The sequence below is a fragment of the Poromitra crassiceps genome, assembly GCF_964638095.1.
Source record: "Poromitra crassiceps genome assembly, chromosome: 13".
Lineage (NCBI taxonomy): Eukaryota > Metazoa > Chordata > Actinopteri > Beryciformes > Melamphaidae > Poromitra > Poromitra crassiceps.
In genome coordinates, this window is record NC_139644.1 from 2,794,148 (window position 1) to 2,814,891 (window position 20,744).

A 20,744-nucleotide genomic window follows, 5' to 3' on the forward strand; every position below is an offset into this window, starting at 1 on the left:
CTATCTCCGACCTACGTGCGTTCGAGCTTCAGGCTCCATGTTGCAAAACCATGGATGCGGAAAGCCATTAGCTGTTTAAGCTAACAGCTAATTAACCAGTGGCGGCCGGCCCCTAGAGGGCGCCAGGGCGCCGCCCCACCTATAAGGCACATGGAGGGGAAAATAAAACATTATATATATATATATATATATATATATATATATATATATATATATATATATATATATATATATATAGGCCTATTTTTTTATGAGCGAGGTGAATATTAGATAGTGAGTATATAATCTGCAATAAATATGTAGATTCATAATGATCTACATGTGTAGGCTACTGTTTTTGGGTCAATATTTTCTTGCACCGAATTGTCACGGATGCCGTCCGGGGACTTCCGGTTTACTTCCGGTTTCCACCAGTGCAGATCATTAGAGTATCAGGACCTGTGAAGTTGCACATGCGCTGTTCACTCTCAAAAACAAAGGGATTTGGGAGGGCTCTGGGCGCACGTATCTACCGACCAGGTGGAGGTGGGGTCAGGTAGAGTGAGTGTCGTGACGTAGGCTACGTAGATGGGTAGCGACCATAGGGTAGCGACGCAGTATATATAAACACTAGTAGCAGTCCCACGCCGACGGCTTTGCAGCACGCGCGTGAAGCAAAGAAGTTTGTTTTCAACTGCCATAAAACACAAAAGACGTTTTGCAAGAATGGAGAAAGAAAATTCTGTGAAGTCACTCAAAACGACGTGTTTGAGAGACGGAATTTACAGGAGAAGCATCGAGTGAAAGAGCTTGGACCAGATCACCCTGAGCTCGCCATTAAACAACAGGCTACAGACAGAGGAAGAAAATACACTTGTTTCTAGTATAGCTAGTAACGTCCGTTACTACTTGCTTGATTTAGGGCTGGAGTGGACGATAATTCAATAGCCTATTATTGTTGTCTTTCAGTGGAATCATCGTGATGATATGAAGTTATTTTAATAGTGACATTTTTGCTGTCTAAATTGATGATGACAAGCAAATGTTACTTAAAAACTAATCAAATGAGGTATGGCAGGAATATTATTTGAAAATATAAGGTTTGTTTGACATCACCATTCAGTTCAATGAGATGAACACTGATTTTGCATACGTGAAACATATATTGATATTGAGAATAATCCTTATAATTATCATATTGATTTCAACCCCATTGTCCAGGCCTATATTTGGTATACTGTAGCCCTCCCTGGATAAAAATGCACCAGCCGCTACTGTAATTAACGTTTAGTTGTATGGGTTTAACCAGAGCCTTATAGAAGAGTTGCGACATCTCCATTCACTCCATTGGACCAGTTTTTTACTCTCAAGAGTTCCAGGAAGTAAGGTTCTGGATTAAGCAGCGCTGTCGAGTTGCAGCAAAATGGACAGTTTGTGATGTAGGCTGCTTTGAAAGGGGCTGGCGTTTAAAGAATAAATTTGTATATCAAGTTTATTGGTAACGCTTTAGAATACAGCCCGCAAATAAGCATGTAGTTATAGTATAACAACGGGGTTTAGGGCTGTAGTTATAGTATAACTACGGGGTATAAGGAGTGAAAAAATACTTTAGAGGGTAACAAGATCTGTACTTATAGTATAACTACGGGTCCCAGGAGTGTAGTTATAGTATAACTACGGGGTATAAGGAGTGAATTAATACTTTAACTAGAGGGTAACAAGGTCTGTACTTATGGTATAACTACGGGGTTTAAAGAGTGTAGTTATAGTATAACTACGGGGTTTAAGGAGTCTAGTTATAGTCTAACTACGGGGTTTAAGGAGTGAAAAAATACTTTAACTAGAGGGTAACAAGATCTGTACTTATAGTCAAACTACGGGGTCGCGGGCTGTATTATGAACAGGGGACCAATTTTGTACTTATAGGCTAATTACGGGGTACCACACTGTACTTACAGGGTAACTACGGGGTTTAAGGAGTCTAGTTATAGTATAACTATGGGGTTTAAGGAGTGTAGTTATAGTCTAACTACGGGGTTTAAGGAGTGTAGTTATAGTCTAACTACGGGGTTTAAGGAGTCTAGTTATAGTCTAACTATGGGGTTTAAGGAGTCTAGTTATAACTACGGGGTTTAAGGAGTGTAGTTATAGTATAACTACGGGGTTTAAGGAGTCTAGTTATAGTATAACTACGGGGTTTAAGGAGTGTAGTTATAGTCTAACTATGGGGTTTAAGGAGTGTAGTTATAGTATAACTATGGGGTTTAAGGAGTCTAGTTATAGTATAACTACGGGGTTTAAGGAGTATAGTTATAGTCTAACTACGGGGTTTAAGGAGTCTAGTTATAGTCTAACTACGGGGTTTAAGGAGTGTAGTTATAGTATAACTACGGGGTTTAAGGAGTGTAGTTATAGTATAACTACGGGGTTTAAGGAGTCTAGTTATAGTATAACTACGGGGTTTAAGGAGTCTAGTTATAGTCTAACTATGGGGTTTAAGGAGTGTAGTTATAGTATAACTATGGGGTTTAAGGAGTCTAGTTATAGTATAACTACGGGGTTTAAGGAGTATAGTTATAGTCTAACTACGGGGTTTAAGGAGTCTAGTTATAGTCTAACTACGGGGTTTAAGGAGTGTAGTTATAGTATAACTACGGGGTTTAAGGAGTGTAGTTAGTATAACTACGGGGTTTAAGGAGTCTAGTTATAGTATAACTACGGGGTTTAAGGAGTGTAGTTATAGTCTAACTACGGGGTTTAAGGAGTCTAGCTATAGTCTAACTACGGGGTTTAAGGGGTGTAGTTATAGTATAACTACAGGGTTTAAGGAGTGTAGTTATAGTATAACCATTATATATTCCATTCCTTACAGCACCCCCTACTTAATAATAGTTCCAGCGCGGCTGCGAAAATATGGTGGCGCATTGTGTCAAGTGTACTGGCTCGGGGAACGGTCCGGCCACGACCAAAATCTTTATATGATGATAATAATAATAATCAATGATGGTGGTTCACAGACGTGTGTGTGTGTGTGGGGGGGGGGGGGGGTTGACACGCCCCCCGACACGCCCCCCGCCCCCCCCAAGTTCAGATGCGTTCCGCTATCCCTGCCTATAAGTACATATCTTGTTACCCTCTAGTTAAAGTATTTTTTCACTCCTTATACCCCGTAGTTATACTATAACTACAGCCCTAAACCCCGTTGTTATACTATAACTACATGCTTATTTGCGGGCTGTATTCTAAAGCGTTACCAGTTTATTTTAGCATTCAAGCGTTGCGCGAGCCCCATTCCTTGCTATCCATGCTACTGAGTCACGCATATTGGACCTCCGCTGATGTAGTCTCTTAGAACAGACGAGTTGGCTTCCGCAATTTTCAAATGCTCTCGCCATACCGTCTGTACGTCAGACCCCCAGAACATGCACAAGGAAGTAGTGAAAAAAACCTTCACACCGGAAGGAAGTTCGACGGAATCTGACCAATCACGACACGCGTGTCCACGAAAAATATGTTCCCCCCGGAAACTTAAACCGATGCAGGTTGCTAATGCTAGCAGTGCTTTAGAATTACCATGGAAGCTACGCCGACGAAACCGGTGAAATAAGACCCTGATAGACGTAAACGATGTATCCGCGGCTTGGAGGAACCTCGTGCAAGACGTGCACTTATTCCAGAGTTAAACGAAAGTGATGAGGTAAGTTGCTAACGTTACTGAGCTTATCGTTCGTCTTACTAATCAGCGTTAGCTAACGATAGCTACAGCAGTATACAGCTAGTTAGCTAATGTTAAATTCTGATTGGACGAATGAGCGGAAGTCCCGCCTTTCAACTTCCTCTTCCGTTTGGTGCATGATTCTCCCCCACGAAGTACAGACTGTATATAGCTGCATCTGCCGGATGTAGATAAGACAGTCTGTTTTAAGAGACTACCGCTGATGCCACTCTGAGATTGCTCTGGGTTTAACCAACTATTGTTTTCTTTTGGTACACTTGATTGGTCTGAAAGCTTACTATTGTTGAAAAGAAAAGAAAGTGTCAGAGATGTGTTTTAAATTCTTACAATCATGGTTGCCATGTTGAAATGACGTTGGGTTGAAAAATCATCATAACCAAGTTTCCAGTATCCCAGTTAATGTGGCGTTTTATTTGATTTTTGCTAGTATCAACTGCCAATTTGCCACTTGCCAGTTATAAACAATGCAGCATCAATCCGGTACCTACACCGGTCACCAAACACGCTGTTAAGGGTCTCTGGTGGCCGACAGAGGGACTCTTAGCCTGGGCAGAGGCAGTCTGGAGGTCGGTATACTGTAGGCAGTCTGGAGGTGATTCACCTAGCCTCAACGCGAGCCTCAGCCATTACTCCAGTCTCACCTCGTCTTTCTGGCCGAACTGAAGCCCCAGGTCCAGCAGGTGCTCCACCCGGATGAATCCGTCAGCATCCTGCTCACACACATCAAACACCTCCTTCAGCTTCCGCAGGAACTGGAACAGCTGCTCCTGGTCCCCGAACACATGGCCTTCCATCCTCCACACGCAACGTGTTGTGGTGGTGGTGGTGTATGTGTGTTTAACTGCGCGGATCAGACGGTGTCTGAGAGAATCGCTTCGGCGGTCGCCATCATTCCCGTCCACTTCTCTCGCCTCCTCTCCTCGGATGGACCGACGCGCTGGCACTGCTGTGACGTCATCAGCATCAAGGCGCGAGGCGGTCCGGAAAATGCCGACGACTCACGAGCCAGAAAAGGACGAATCAGCGTGACGTCACTTGCCACCTAGAAATGCGGAACCTTCGGCAAAAACTATAGCTAGGCCTACATCACATCACTTATATTTTGACATTCTGAGTGAGAACAGAAGTAGCTCAAGAGTTTGATTTTATAATAGATAATTTCCAAAAAAATAGAATATCATGGAAAGTTAGTTTTTTCCCATAATTCCTTTCAAAAAGTGAAACTTTCATAGATTATAGATTCATTACACACAAAGTGAAATATTTCTAGCCTTCGTTTCATTTTTCATAATTTTGGCCTACAGCTCCAGAAAACCCCCAAAACAGTAGGCTATTTCAAGAAATTAGAATAGTGTGAAGAAAATCAGCAGTTACTTCTGTTATGACTGACTCCAGCCTCAGTCCACTCCCTCTGAATCGCTGCCAAATTTTGTTATTGTCTTTGCTTGACAATCCGCTGAAGCCCACGTCATTCATGGTATTTCCATGATTTTTTTTTTAAAGGATCTGTATGGATGTCATGTTAAAGTTGTGTGAAGTGTCGTAGTTTAAAAAATGTAAACAGTCAGCCGGCTAGTCACACACTCAAGCCTCCCAAAGCTCACGCTCCATATGGGTTCCATTGCCGTTGCCACCCAGTGACGCGGTTTGTTTCCCAAAATGCTGCTCGGCTGATCCCTCCTATATGAACCAAGGTAGAGCCTGGTGACGCGAGGTTAGAACCAAGGGATTTTATCCGCCATTTATTTTCCCAGACATGTCTTTTTTTAAACATAGGCTATATTTATTGGTTTTGCATGTAGGCTATAGGCTATATACTGTAGGCCTACTATATTATTACATAGCCTACATACATAGGCTACATTTTTGTAACTTGCCCCCCATTAAACATGTGGCAGTAAATAAAATAAATAAATAAAAGGAGTACAAGAAATGCACAATCACTAGCCTAAACAATCACTATACGAGGGATCAGCCGAGCAGCATTTTGGTAAACAAAGCTTCCAGGAAGTCGCCGCCCAGTGAGAATCTGGTGATATTCACATTCATGACACCCACACACACACACACACACACACCCATGGTTCAATTACAACAGACACTTTGCCTACACCTGAAGACAGTTTATTTTAATAGAAAATGTATTTATTCAAGAACAATATCCACAGTGGCATCACTGTACATAACATAAAACCATCATGTCCCTGCATTGGAAACAATCATTCATCCTACGATTCCCACCTACAACTTAAAAGAAAAATGCCTTCACTTTTAAACTGAATTTAACTGCAACCTTGATACAAACAAACTCAGGTTGGCCTCAACTTGTATTTGCAATCAAGTCTGCAGTTCACCTGACTTGTAGTTCTCTCCAAGAAGATATTAATGGAAAAAAATCCAGCTGTTCCTTTCGATGTGTAAAGTATCTTCTACAAAGCGATGACGACTTATCCAGAAGAATGGAATTCAACATAATGGAAAGGATGAGATACTGGCTCTTGGTTCAGCTGTGGGGCTGAAGTACAAGTGGACGGAACTTGGCAATAAGTTTAATTAGCTAAAAAGGCATTAAAGGAGAATTCAGTTTTTTTATTTTCAGCTTTAAATATGATTTTTAAGTCACCCTGATAAGTTCGGTTTGATAAACAAGCGCGGAAACGTTAATCTGTTTTGAGCAGCGGGGGAATGGGAGCTTCTACATCTCTACCAATGTGACAGACAGCAAACAGCAGGCTGAAGATGTAGCACAAAGGTAAATAGATCGTTATTTTTCTCAATGTCTGTATGATATACTAAGGATATGAGTCGCTGCGTGTTGGAAATTAAGTTATTTACAGGACGTAAATACAAGCATTTCACATGCCCTGAATTCCTCCTTTTCAGTTTACAGATTAACGTTTCCGCGCTTGTTTATCAAACTGGATTAAAGCTGGAAATAAGGTCCAGGTTGTAAAAAACTGGAAGTCCCCTTTAACTGAACACATTAAAAGGTGTTTCATGTAGCATTTCTCAAAATTAAGACCCCAACAGAGGATGTTGTAACTTGTCCCTCCTCCACAGCCCTAGCATTATTTTGAAGAGCCATTACAACCAGGTCAGCTAGCATCAAATTGTGAAGCAGTTTGAATTGTGGAGCTGGAACATAGATGTGGAGATCACCCTTTTATGGCATTTTGTTTGCTTTGGAAGAACAGCCCCCTCTCCCTGCTTTGTGCGGTAAGGCAATCCAGCAGATTTCCCGCCTAAACACAATGGAAGATGCAGTGTAGAGGCCAGTAGTTTGCCAGTCCTTTGTTTACAGTAATTATACTACTCAAAATAAATGTGGTAATAGCGTAATGTTAAAAACAAGTCTCCCAACCTCAGAAAAAGTACCAAAAACTGCAGTTCCTCGAATCACCATTTTAAATGAGCAGCCTTGGTTCCAGCAGGCAGTCCCAACGTTCCGTTACCTATGGGAGGAAAACAAAGATGCAATTACAGCTCAATTAAGCCATTTCAAAACATGCAGTGAATTCCTGAACTTTTCCAGACATTACTCAGACTGTTTAGCAAACTGTTTAGCAAATGTATGAGCGCAAGCACCAACTTTACGCACCCAAGCCCCAAGTACTAAGTCCCTGTTGCTCGCAGAGCGGGTCTAGTTTAGCAGGTCCAGGCTCATACCAGAGCGTGGAGTGAGCGGGTGGGTGGTGGTGAGAGGGAAAGCCAGCGAGACAAGATTATTATAGCCTAAAGTTGTTAAATGGCACTTTTACAAACCATTAATGTCCCTGTGCCATTTCATTTCATGAATGGACGTAGTTACATGACTTTGGAAGAGAGCCAAATTGGTGAGTAAGCAAGTGAAAGTTGAACCATTTCTTTTCCTAATAGTGCTGCAGACTGGGTGTCCGTGTGTGTGTGTGTGTGTGTGTGTGTGTGTGTGTGTGTGTGTGTGTGTGTGTGTGTGCGTGTGTGAGCAGAATTTGCGTATGTGGTGCGGTCATCAGTGATGTCATAAGAGCAAGTGAGCCCGCACAGCGGGTGAGCTGCAGGGCGGGCGAGGCTGTGCAGCGGCCGAGCTGCGTATGCAAGCTGCAGGGCCAGCTTGGCGAGCTGCAGGGCGGGCGAGATGCCTAGTGAAAGACAAATAACCTTTAATGTTGTTAAGTTGCAGCCATGTGTTACCTGGGAGCCTCGGGACATAGCATACTCCACTGTCTCAGAGCCGTCCGGGTTCTGATAGACCAGGTCGAACTTCCCCGGCTCTGCTGGAGCTGAGGGAGATGCAGAGACATGGACACAACATGTGAGAGACTTGGACACAACATGTGAGAGACTTGGACACAACATGCGAGAGACATGGACACAACATGAAAACAAGGAAATTGAAAATCAAGATAAAACATGCCGCATTCCGTTGAGCAATATGGCTCTGGTTTTGTCTTGTGTTGTAAATCCAGCGCACCCCACAGTGGTGCGACCCGCCCCTCCTCCAAAGCCCAAACAGGCTGTGGTGCATGTCGTTTCAGAGCCGGCACGTTTGTCGTTTACGTTTAAACCTTCCTTATTAGAAGATGAATGACGGTTCAAAGATATATATATTTTAGTTCAATAAATACATGATGTTCCCAAATGATTGTGATCTCGTTATTGATCAAAATAGTCATTTTGACCAGACTCTTGCAGCCAGTCCAAAAATGGAATTGGTACAGATGCAGTACCTCAAGTCTGGACACAATATTTTCACTAGGGGGCGCACAGAGTCCATAATGTGTATCTCACTGTAGCGAGCAGCTTAAATAAACCCTTGGATTTGCGGGGTCCTACTGTATAGCCTATAGCAGCCCATAGAGCACCACAGGAATGAGTCTAAGTAGCATGGAATATAGTTTAATGGTTTATTTTGAATCTACTGTTGAGAGAGCAAGTTTCAATTGATTTTGTATGGCGATTTTCAGTCAATGGGCAGCACTCTACACACACAAACACAGACTTGAAGCAGCAAGGACCTTTCATTTTGGGGTGGGGAACAGCGTCCGGCAGGGGGGGGCTTCTTTCCCCTGTCCTCTTTAATTTGTACATGAATGACCTCTCTGTACACCTGGATAAATCATTGTATGTACGCTGACGATCTGACCATCCTGTTTCCAAGCAGTGCTGGTTTTCAACAGCTGCTGAATATTTGTTCTGCGTATGGAGTAGATTTTGATGTGAAATATAATGCTAAAAAGAGTGTCATTATGGTTTGCAGAACAAGAGATGATAAGGATCTCTCCTTCCCTTCTTTGTATTTGTCAGGACAGGTTCTTGAAGTGTGCTGTAGAACCAAGTACTTGGGTCACATTCTTACTGATCAAATGAGTGATGATGAGGACATGTATAGGCAGCGTGATGATGACATGTATAGGCAGCGGCGTGTCTTGTATGCACAAGCTAATATGCTGAGGGAAAAGTTTTATTTTTGCTCTGATGAGCTCAAGATTAGCCTGTTTAGAGCCTATTGTACTCCTCTCTATACTGCCCCCCTGTGGGTCAAGTTTAAGCAGGCTAGCATTCAAAAGCTTCAGGTTGCTTATAATGACTGCATGAGGATTCTGCTCGGAAAGCCAAGGTGTTGCAGTGCTAGTGAAATGTTTTGTGGTGCAGGAGCTTACACCTTTCATGCCCTGCTGAGAAATCTGACCTACAAGTTTATCTGTCGTCTTAATGTGTCTCAGAACTTAATTATCATGCTGCTGTCTCAACCTGGTCTCAGTGCTATTAACTTAAAGGAACACTCCGCCCATTTTCAACCAGCTTTGTATCATTAGAACATCAGTAGTATATCAGAAAACTGTAAACGGTTTTGAAGTCTGTCATTTAATTTGACAGTTATTGAGTGTTAAAGTGTGGACCAGTGACATCACTGGTCCACACTAACTCAAATTAATAACTCATTAACGCAAATCAACTCTCAAACTGTAAAAGGTTTTGAAGTCATTCATCTAGTTTGACAGTTATTGAGAGTTGATTTGAGTTAATGAGTTATTAAATTGAGTTAGTGTGGACCAGTGATGTCACTGGTCCACACTTTAACACTCAATAACTGTCAAATTAAATGACAGTTTTCTGATATACTACTGATGTTCTAATGATACAAAGCTGGTTGAAAATGGGCAGTGTTCCTTTAAGTACCAGTCCAGCATTTGGGCACATTGGTACAACTCTTTAATGTAATGTATTGGGGTATGTATATGTATATGTTATGATTTTATGTATTGTCTGTTTTTATACTGGACCTTGTGTCTGTTAATAAAGTGATGATGATGATTAAGTGGAAAATGTACGCTACAGTGAATGATATAACAGCCTCCGCTTGGATTTTGATTACATGTCTCTCTCTTTTGCTGCCTTTTGTGTTTCAGATCACTGCAGAATGTCAGAGAATAACCACTAACTGCCTAGATTTCTGTCTGCGTTGGACCTTTGCTCTCACAAGCCACTGACACCATTTTGTGACCAGATGTCCATGCAGAGACACACTGGAGCAGCCCATAAACAGCAGGTATGCTAACCTTAGCTAACAATAGCTTAGCATGTCAAACGGACAGAGTAGTGTTTGAAACTTTGGTATGAATGAAACAGTCTACTTTCGCTAAGTCACTAATTTAAGTTGACGTTAATATCCACAGTCGCTGTCTGGCTCAATCAAAGCAGTTAATCATTTTGGAAGCTAACGGTCTGCTAGTTAACGTTATCAAGTTCGCTAACAGTAGATCATGTAGCTATGTTGTTACCAGCCTAATTATTTATAGTTTCAACCACACTTGTGGCAAGATTACAAATAAAAACATGTTCTTAGTTCACTTCTTTCCTAATTTTCAACCAAGTGTGAGTAACATTACAAGTGTTCAAGTGAATTCAAGTCGTTTAATTTGTTTATAATCTTATAACGTAGCAACAGATACACAGCTCTCATTGACAGCGGGTGGGCTCAGCATGCCCACCTGAATCAATTCACATCTCGTGGCAAATAATATCCACACATCAGACTGAGAGCAGTTGGATGAAAAGCTTTTTGTCACAAGTTTATAAGCCTGGAAGAAATGTTGGAAGAAATGGAAAACATTTTTATGGTGTGTAACTTCATATTTTGACTCCTGTTACGTGACAACAATCATGGCTATTTTTTTTTGTCAATTCAGTGATTATCAGTATCACAGGCTGAAATTCGACTGTCTTCACAGTTAATTACTTTACATTGACGGAATATGCCGTCTCTCATGCATGAGTGCAGCCCACACAGCCTAGTCACATAGACTGTGTCAAGTGGGATTTGAGAATTATTGTATTGTCTGTAATGGCTGTTAAAGTTAAAGAAATATCGTTTAGCCATTGATTTAGGTGACCGCGTTCACGCCTGAATGAAATTCACCCATCCTTACCGTCAGTGTGTCTTTACCCATTAAATTAGGTGACCGTGTTAGGTGCCTGTCAGAATGCAAAAAAAAAAAACGCAAAATATGAATAACGTACAGTACTACTGTACACTACCTCTCACACCAGCACCTAACAGTAAGAGTATGCTTTATTATGGGAAGGAATTTTATTTTCAACAGCCATTACAGACAATACAATATAATACAATAATTCTCAAATCCCACTTGACATTAGATTAATCACTCATGACATATACTAGCAACACAAATGGTTTGTTCTCAACATTCTTCTTCTTCAGTTTGATTTAACGACGGTTGGCATCCAAAATGTTGCATTACCACCTCCTTCTGGATGAATCCATTAAACCATCCATCCATTAAACCAATGTGGCATACAGCCTGGACGGACTACGTGTTTTTGCGACTCCTGGTGGCAGAAGTGCACTTCCTGCCGTGCTATGCACAGCCACGGTGGATTGGTCCACCTCTGGATTACGGTCTGTATATGATATGCAACAGAAAAAAGTGAAAAGGATCTAGGAAAGATGTGCATGTGTCCACAAGTAAGCAGTCATGGGGTTGTTGTGTAGTACTGGGATGTGTTGTTCACGATTCTCCTCCATTTGTCTGCCTGACTGTCTGTTAGCAAGAAGAGCTATATAGCAGAATTGTGGTCGACAGATTGCCCTTGGGCCAAAGATCAGTTGATTTGATGATGGGATTTCTGCCATTAGACAATTTTCATTTTTCAGCCGTAATATTGGTGACTGCCTGACTGACTCAGCTGTTAAACAGCATTGCATTCACTCACTATTTTGTCAGGAATTCAAAGCTGGACAAACGCTAAACAAACAAACCATTACAGAGAATCAGGGTTCCCACTCCTCTCTAAACAATCTGTTACAGAGAATCAGGGTTCCCACTCCTCTCTAAACAATCTGTTACAGATGATCAGGGTTCCCACTCCTCTCTAAACAAACTGTTACAGAGAATCAGGGTTCCCACTCCTCTCTAAACAACCTGTTACAGAGAATCAGGGTTCCCACTCCTCTCTAAACAAACTGTTACAGAGGATCAGTGTTCCCACTCTTCTCTAAACAATTGTTACAGAGAATTGGGTTCCCACTCCACTCTAAACAATCAATCTGTTACTGAGAATCAGGCTTCCCGGCTCTAATGTTTTGGCGGCAAGGGACTCCTGGCAAGTTAACTCATGGGGCGCCCCTGTGGCTGAAAATGGAGGCCAACTCTATTGCCAGCTCCTCTCTACCAGCCATGTTATTTTCTAAGCTAGAGAGGCCTGGGACTTTACAAAATGTAGGTTTTATTACAAAAAACTCTGACAGAATTCTAAACCAAGTTAGGAGTGTTTTAAATCTACCAGATGTTTCTGTCCATACTAGGGATGGGTACCGAACTCGGTACTTTTACAGGCACCGACCGAAAGGGGGCGGTACTACCGAGTATCAGTTCACATGAAATCAAACGGTACCTCATTTCGGTACTTGAACGCATCTGAGTAATAGAAGAGAGTGGGTAAAATAGAAATTCCGACGGAACCTTAAGGCAACACGCGAGAGGGCGTTACGTCAGTACGTCACACACCTGAAACATCAACAAACAGGACCAGCCGAAAATGTGGCTACACTTTACCAAGATAGACTTAGACAACACTGGTTGCAACATTTGTGATGTGAATTGCAAAGCTGGCCAGGGAAACACCTCAAACTTGAGGAAGCATGGTCAAACACAAGATATATTTAGCTAAATGCTGAAGACTGTAACGTCTTAGATAGGTTGAGGGTGAATGAAGCAGATACCGCACCGCAGCTAACGTTAGCAGAACCTCCTCAGCTGTAACGTTGAGAGAGGCATCGACTTCTACAACATCAGGTAACGTTATTTAACTCATTGAATGCCAAGGACGGACATGTTCGTCATTTCAAATAGTAACGTAGAGTGCCAAGGACGGACATGTTCGTCAATTGCGTTTTTTGACGGTGGGGCGTCGATCAAAGCCTTCTGCCTCTGATGTACAAATATTATAGCTATTGGATGTGTCTAACCTATTTTACAGAACCCTTAGGTGGCGACAGTGCTCTCCACATAACAGAAAGGCAAGGAAAAAACAAAGAAGAAGTCGTTATGGAAACGGAAATCGCATCGCATCCGTATGCATCGATATGCTGAAGCACGTTACTGCAGCTGTGCCTGCAGCAGCCAATCTGCTCCCACAATTGAGCCGCTCCGTGTCGGTTGCGACAGCACATCTGCACATCCACACCGTGGAGTTGTTATTATTCTCAACTGGAAGCATCGTTGCCGGTGACAAACACACGCGGAACGCTGTAAAAAAGCCTGGCTGTTCCGCACCCTTCACTGTGCGCACAGCAAACTCAGCAGAGAGCCACCACAGACAGGAGGAGGAGTGTGCAGTTGAGGCGAGGCGGGGCGGGGCGGGGGGGGGGGGGGGGGGGGGGGGGGGGGGGGCACGCAGAGCAGCACGCAACACCCAGACAGACCCAGGCAGCAGGACAGGATTGACAAACGCAAGCCAGAATATCCGATACCCACCAGCAGCAAATCAAAACCAGCAAGAAGCTGCAACCAGCAGCGCACGCAGGGGCCAGCGCTGCTGGTTGTAGCTAAAAATATTATTCTGCCAAACAAAATTCCCTGGCCTAAACTGTTTTATTGAAGGAAATTATTTTTGAGGTGTGACTACATTAGAAAAGATTAGCTTCAGAGTCAGTGATGTGCTTGAAATGATTAATTTCACAAAAGGCCAATTATCTCAGCTTCTAGAAAAAAAATGCTTTTTTTGGATGAATCAAGCTATCTTCTCCGGCTCATAACTAAAGAACGGAAAATGGGATCAATAAACTTTTTTTTGCAGATGATAGAATAGAGTCTCATCGTTCTTTGTGCGTGTTCAGTGTTTACATAGTAATATCACACAATATTCTGTGGGCCTCGAGAAATCACTGAAAACGCTCTGAAACTCTGGCACTGGGAGCGTCCGTTCTCCAAAAGTGGCTGGCACTCAATGAGTTAATTAGCTAGCGTTAGCTGGATAAGTTGTTTCACTGCCGTTGTGGTTGTTAGATAACGGGGCTTTTCACGGTCTTCACAACGACTGCAAAACAGAGATCGCTAACGTTACTCTTGCTGCAGTAATTGTCAAGGGTTCAACAGAACATATTTCCTCAGCCTCTATAGTAGCTTTCAACATGAAATAAAAAGCATTTGAGAGCTTAAACCCGTAGCTTTTTATTTGGAAGGGTTACATTTGCCATAATCTTTATTATTAACATTTCTTAAAATGCATTAGAATCTTTTTATTTTTAGGGGTTAAAGATAAAAAATTGTTTTAATGAACATTAGGGCAAATATAATATGAAAAGCCAAATGGTTAAGCTCTCAAATGCTTTTTATTTTATGTTTCTATGTGCTACAGAGCCTGAGATATGAAGGCTTTAGTGAATACCGACCGCTCTCTCTAGGGGCTGGTTTCCATCAGAGACCTATACATAGATGGTCATTTTTGCATATTTTGATCTAGTGAAGAGGAAGTTTGAGTTGTCCGGCACGGACTGGCTCAGATACCTGCAAACCAGAGATAATGATCAATTCAAGATTCATACTTTTGAAGCGCTCCCAAATGAGCATGCTTTTTTCGATGTATTGCTGAGCCCTCCTCACTCCAAGTATCTTATCTCTAGATTTGTATGTCTGTTTGACAACCGTAATACAGCCTCTACTGTACTCGGTGGTGGATGAGTTGAGTTCCCTCCCCCTCCCTCCTCTGATATGTGAAGCGCTTTGAGTGTCTAGAAAGGCGCTACATAAATCCAATCAATTATTATTATTACTGAGAATTAGGCTTGCCACGGTAGTCGTGTTACCGGTGTTACACGGTGGTGGGGCATACACCGATTACATAACATGCCCACTGGTAACACCGTTCATTTTTATGGAGGAAGAATGAAAGAAAAAACTCCACCTACTCGTGCTAGTTTCAGCGTGCACCGGGGTAAATTACAAGCGCTCCCTCTGGGCTGCAGTGTGGCTGCACTGTGACAAACTATAGCTGGCTAAACAGAACTGTGCTGCAATGTTGAGATTTTGTTTGTTTTGTAAAGGCAGAAGAAGAGCTGGAGTTGCTGTAGCTAGTCTCATCATGGAGCGAGCAAATCGCAGCTGAAGCACATGGCTAATTAATATGGACGTTAACTCATTGACTGCCAGCCATTTTTGGAGAACGGACGCTCCCAGTGCCAGAGTTTCAGAGCGTTTTTCAGTGATTTCTCGAGGCCCACATAATATTGTGTGATATTACTATGTAAACACCGAACACGCACAAAGAACGATGAGACTCTCTTCTATCATCTGCAAAAAAAAGTTTATTGATACCATTTTCCGTTCTTTAGTTATGAGCCGGAGAAGATAGGCTGTTTTGAGCAAAAAGACACATTTCAAATTAGAAGCTGAGTTATTCCGCCTTTTGTGAAATGCAGCGTTTCAAGCACATTCACTGAGTCTGAAGCTAATATTTTCTGATGTAGTGACGTGGTGTAGTTGTGTGGTGCACTGCGTGCCCCACCCCCCTCTCCCCCCCCCTCAGCTGCAAACTCCTCCCCACACTAACACACAGCCTCACGCACCCAGTCTATTTTCGGAGCGCTCCGTTTTTGTGCGGCGGTTCCCAGCGCGACACGGAAATGCCAAACCGGACTGCAGGGAAAGGTTTGGCCCTTCGGCGTCGGGTGCTGCCTTTCTGGCGGCTAATCGTGTGGAGAAACTATACAGCAGAGACAGAGAGGCTCAGTTGTGGGAGCGGATTGACTGCTGTTCGCAGCCAACGTCAGATTGCAGCCAGAGCAATCTATATGGCTCTGACTGCAGCACGAGCGGTTTCTTTTTCATCACGGGGCTTTTTCCTGCAGTTTTCCGGACCTTTCTCTAATCTGGAGAGCACTGTCGCCACCTAATGGGTCTGTAAAATAGGTTATACCAGGGGTCTTCAATTAAAATTCAAAAAGGTCCAGTTAGAGAAAATGTCCTCGAGCAAGGGTCCGGAACATCACAATGTCTAACTGTTGTGACTATTCAGTGGCAGTGACATATATATTGAAGTAGCCTAATAGTTATATCAACATCTGCATGTAGTCAACAACTAACTGTTAACTCAAATAAAGTAATTCAGTATTTAAATAATTTCATAAAAATAAAAAATAAAAGTGTTTTTTATTTTCATGTTTAACTGGTATTACGTGCTTTAATAATACATACATGTTCTTTTCTCTTTAAAATAAGGGCTGCATTGAAAAAGTAAAATACATAGCTTAATTTTAGAAAAATAAAAAAAAGTGTAGCCTACTGTAAGTTCCCTTTTTCTTCTTTTAGTTGACTGCACTTGACATTTCAACAGTCTCAATCAAAACTATCTGAGCACATTTTAACAATTCCCCCACGTTCTCTTGTTCAATGAGAGAAGTGTAGCCCAGCTGGCCCAGCCTGGTAGAACCATCCTGATAACGTTATCTCACTATCAGTGGGCGGGAGTACTTGCCTTGACAGACAACTCCTTCAGCCAATCAGCATCTCCACTTGCAGTCCAAAATAATCCATCCATCACAGAAGAACGACGAAAACATATTTTTCGGCGATAAACTCCGCTGGTGCATAGTGTTAGTGTTTAATTGTTGTTATTGAGTCTATTTCTGCAAGAACTGCACTTATGGGTGTGTTTTCCTCATTGATCTTTCTGGAAATGGGCGACTCTGGGCGACGCCATTACTGTTTTTGCAGCAGCTGAGCGGCGGCCCTGATTGGCTAAGTAGCACCACATGGGTTGCCAGTGGCGAACCTGATTGGCTGAGTAGCATCACATGCGATTATCAATACATGCAATTGGTCTGTGATGTCTGACACTGGTGAACTAGTACCGTGAAGTCTATAAACGCTGCGCCAGTTAAAATTGAAGCACTCCGTCAAACGTGAATAATTCTCAATGATTTATGAGTTATAAGTCTGGGTCCGCATAGGACACCGTCTGGGTCCGGACCCGGACCGCGGTCCCGCCATTTGGTGATGCCCGGGTTATACACATCCAATAGCTACAATATTTGTACAGGAGATGCAGAAGGCTTTGATCCACGTCCCACCGTCAAAAAACGCATTTGACGTCGATCGACGTCCTTGGCACTCTACGTCACTATTTACTTTGACGTCGATCGACGTCCTTGGCACTCAATGAGTTAACATCCATATTAATTAGCCATGTGCTTCAGCTGTACTTTGCTAACTTAGCATCGATGCTGGCGGGACTTACCCAGCTATCGTCATTGCCTGCTTACTGCTGCTTGCTGGTAATGTTAATCCCATGTCAGAAAAAGCCTCCAGACTGTTCACTAATGTTAGTCTCTTCTGAGAAAGATTGTCTCCAGGAGGGTCTGAAAAGTTGTCTCGAGGTTGGATGCAGCCAAGTATTGTGAGGCAGCCAGTGTTTGTGACTGTGAGCGTCAAGCTAACACAGCAGCGAGAGGAGCTGACTGACTGGACCGTGAGGACAGCTGAGGATTTTTTTTATTTTTTATATTCTTTTAATATTTAATATTATATTATGTAAGGGTTAATGCCCGACGAGGTGTACATTATCACTTTTTAAAGGGACGACGCGGGAGGCGTGAACCGTCGAGGCGAAGCCGAGGATGGTTTGCCTCCGCGAAGTCCCTTAAAAAGTGATAATGTACACCTCGAAGGGCATTAACCCGCTATTACCATGGTCACTTGCCAACAAAACAATAAGACCAGTCATTTATATTTCCATGTGTAATAAATAAAGCAATCTAAATGGCTAAATGTCTGTTATTCATACTGTAAATCAGTCTTCCACGAAATAAAATAGTCCCTCCACCTCCACCAATCTCCGTTTTAAAGCCGACTCAAACGTTAACTTCATCACAGGAATGCAGGTTTAACGATGTTTTGCGTTCTAAATGAAGACATTACCGTTTGGCTGCTTGCTTATTTTGTATGATAGATACGTATTGGCCAAGTATATTAACATTTAAGAGCGAAGAGTTTCAGGAAGTGAAAAGTGCAGCGGGGGCTCGCACTGCATGCATGCATCTCTCTCTCTCTCTCTCTCTCTCTCTCTCTCCTCTCTCTCTCTCCTCTCTCTCTCTCTCTCTCTCTCTTCTCTCTCTCTCTCTCTCTCTCTCTCTCCTCTCTCTCTCTCTCTCTCTCTCTCTCTCTCTCTCTCTCTCTCTCTCTACTCTTCTCTCTCTCTCTCTCTCCTCTCTCTCTCTCTCTCTCTCCTCTCTCTCTAAGGGCTCGCCCCCGCTCGTCCGAAACGAAAATCAAAATTGTAAATAAGAGTTATTTTTGATAAACTGAGCACACAGGGTGATTTAAATACTTACTTTGACCGAGTCAATTTTTTTCTCAACATCCAAATTGTCATATTAACCCTTAACGGGGGTATAGAGCTCAAACTGCTCTCCTGATAACACTGATGAAACTATGGCGCATTGATATGAACGGTGAACAGACCATTTAGCTAGGTGTCCATTATCACTGTACAATATCACTTTTAATGGACACCTGCAGCCAATCAGAATCGAGTATTCACCCCAGACCATGGTATAAATATATTTATACGATGTTACCGGTAACACCGGTGTTGTCACGTATTTATTACCCAGTGTGAAAATGACCACACTGTGCACCCCTACTGAGAATATTAGAGAAGTGTGGCAGGGGGAACTTGGTATTGACTTATCTGACATTATATGGGTCTGTGGTGGTACAACTCTGCTCAGTTAATAGCAGACACCAGCCGATCCAATTTAAAGTTGCTCACCGTCTTCACTACTCCAAGCATAAACTACACAGGATCTTCCCTTCTGTCTCACCACTGTGTGACAGGTGTCAGGTGTCAGAGGGCACACTATCACATGCCTTCTGGTTTTGCCCTTCACTAACGGGATTCTGGGACAAAATATTTGACTGGTATTCTAAGGCCTACAAAATAACCCTTCAGCCGGAGGCAGAACTCACCATCTTTGGATGCTCGGAGTCCTCTCTGAACTTCTCTACAGCTGTGCAGCAATCTCTGACACTGGGGACAACTGTCACCAAAAGACTAATTCTGAAGGAATGGAAGTCCTCTTCACCTTCTTTTAAAGTATGGCTGATGAACATGATTTCTGTTTTACAGATGGAGAGACTCTGGTTGCTGAGAGCCAACTTGCTTAGAAGGTTCTCACCTATGTGGGACCCATTTCTGGCCTACTTTGACGAGGTTAAGAATGACTAGTGACTAAGGTTAGGGGTGATGAACGGCTTGGTTTCCCATGGACCCCTTGAGTAGGATCCTATGCACACATCTCTCACAAGCACATAAGCACCTTATGCAGCTGGTAGCACCACGTTACAATGCTAAATGTCAATTATGTATGTTTTTTCTTCTTCTTTTCCTGTGTCTGAGCCTGTTTAAAACAGAGTTGATTAGAAACAGAGTGAAATGATCCCTACCTTGAAAAGTGTTGAGTACCTCCAACTCGATCTGTTTGGTGGTGGGGTCAAAGCTCACGAGCTTCCCCTCCTGAAATGCAGAGCCATGTGGTCAGCTGACATTCTTCACCAACAACCAGGGTTTTTCCTAGCCTGGTATCCAGCCCCTTATGATATAGCCCCTTACTGGTTCATATGGGTCTGGACCAGTGCCCAATTCAGCGTGTCTCTGTTTGAGACCAACCCGGAAATTGCATTCTTTCGAATGGCCAGTGGGGGGCGGCGTGCATACTGCAGAATCAAATTGCACTGCATGCAATTCAATGTGATTATAACCAAACTTCTCTCTAGGTCTATGTCTTAAATAAACACTTTCCGAATTAGTTTATGGTCTGAATAATCAATTTCATGCTCTCATGTCCTCCATTTTCTAAATTATGGTTTGAGTTTAACAGACAATAAATACATCGGATAAATAAGAACAGTAATACTTCCGACCGAGGCAGCACTGTGCCGTAAGGCATCTAGTCTGCTGGAAAGCTATTGGAATAAGCAGAAGAAGCTCACCAGATAGCTCGCTAGCAGATTAGCATGTAGTAATTTAGCAAACTACCAGAAACAAGAAACATCATCTCTTTATGATGTTTTAATAATGTTAGTAGACACACGTAACTGTATTGCTCTCGTTGTGAGGCCAATTTATCAAAAATAATGCATATTTCGAAATCCAATTTACTTTGTGGAGGCTTATCAGCAGCTAACAGGCTAGAGGCCCACACCATGGATGTACAAAACACAAGAAGAAGAACACAAGCCAGGCGGACGGTGCTTCCGCAGTACCAGATCTCCCACAATGCTCCAGAAAAATCCTTTCATTACCAGGAAGCAGGAGATTTGAGCTTCATTTTCTGGTATCAAAACCCAATGGGCTCACTTCGTCCATATATATACAGTCAATGGTCTGGACCCACGCCCATCCACTGCGTTTATTCAGGACAGATACTGCCGGGACACCTGATTGGCTGGTCGATGTAGGCGGCGGGACCTTATTAATAATTCATCTAACGTTACCAGTAACACATTACAGAGTGCCACAACAAAACACC

The 20,744-nt window shown here is 42.7% G+C and overlaps 2 protein-coding genes across 3 annotated transcripts in view; both read right to left on the reverse strand.

Moving 5' to 3' along the window:
• Positions 1–4,620, reverse strand: part of LOC310788308 (rab11 family-interacting protein 4A-like) — a gene marked incomplete at its 3' end in the record, with an annotated part of 159,343 nt that extends 154,723 nt beyond the window's left edge. For both annotated transcript variants that reach the window (XM_083649870.1, XM_083649869.1), the window contains exon 1: positions 4,357–4,620. In XM_083649870.1, the coding sequence (XP_083505996.1) occupies positions 4,357–4,509 (153 nt within the window). In that variant the 5' untranslated portion in view covers positions 4,510–4,620. The remainder of the gene's footprint in view (positions 1–4,356) is intronic.
• A 1,301-nt stretch (positions 4,621–5,921) lies between these two features.
• Positions 5,922–20,744, reverse strand: part of coil (coilin p80) — a 36,627-nt gene continuing 21,804 nt past the window's right edge. Inside the window, exons 6-8 of the mRNA XM_083649330.1 lie at positions 19,660–19,729; positions 7,886–7,974; positions 5,922–7,167 (exon numbers count right to left, since the gene is read on the reverse strand). Coding sequence (XP_083505456.1) covers positions 7,120–7,167; positions 7,886–7,974; positions 19,660–19,729 — 207 coding nt within the window. The 3' untranslated portion in view covers positions 5,922–7,119. The remainder of the gene's footprint in view (positions 7,168–7,885; positions 7,975–19,659; positions 19,730–20,744) is intronic.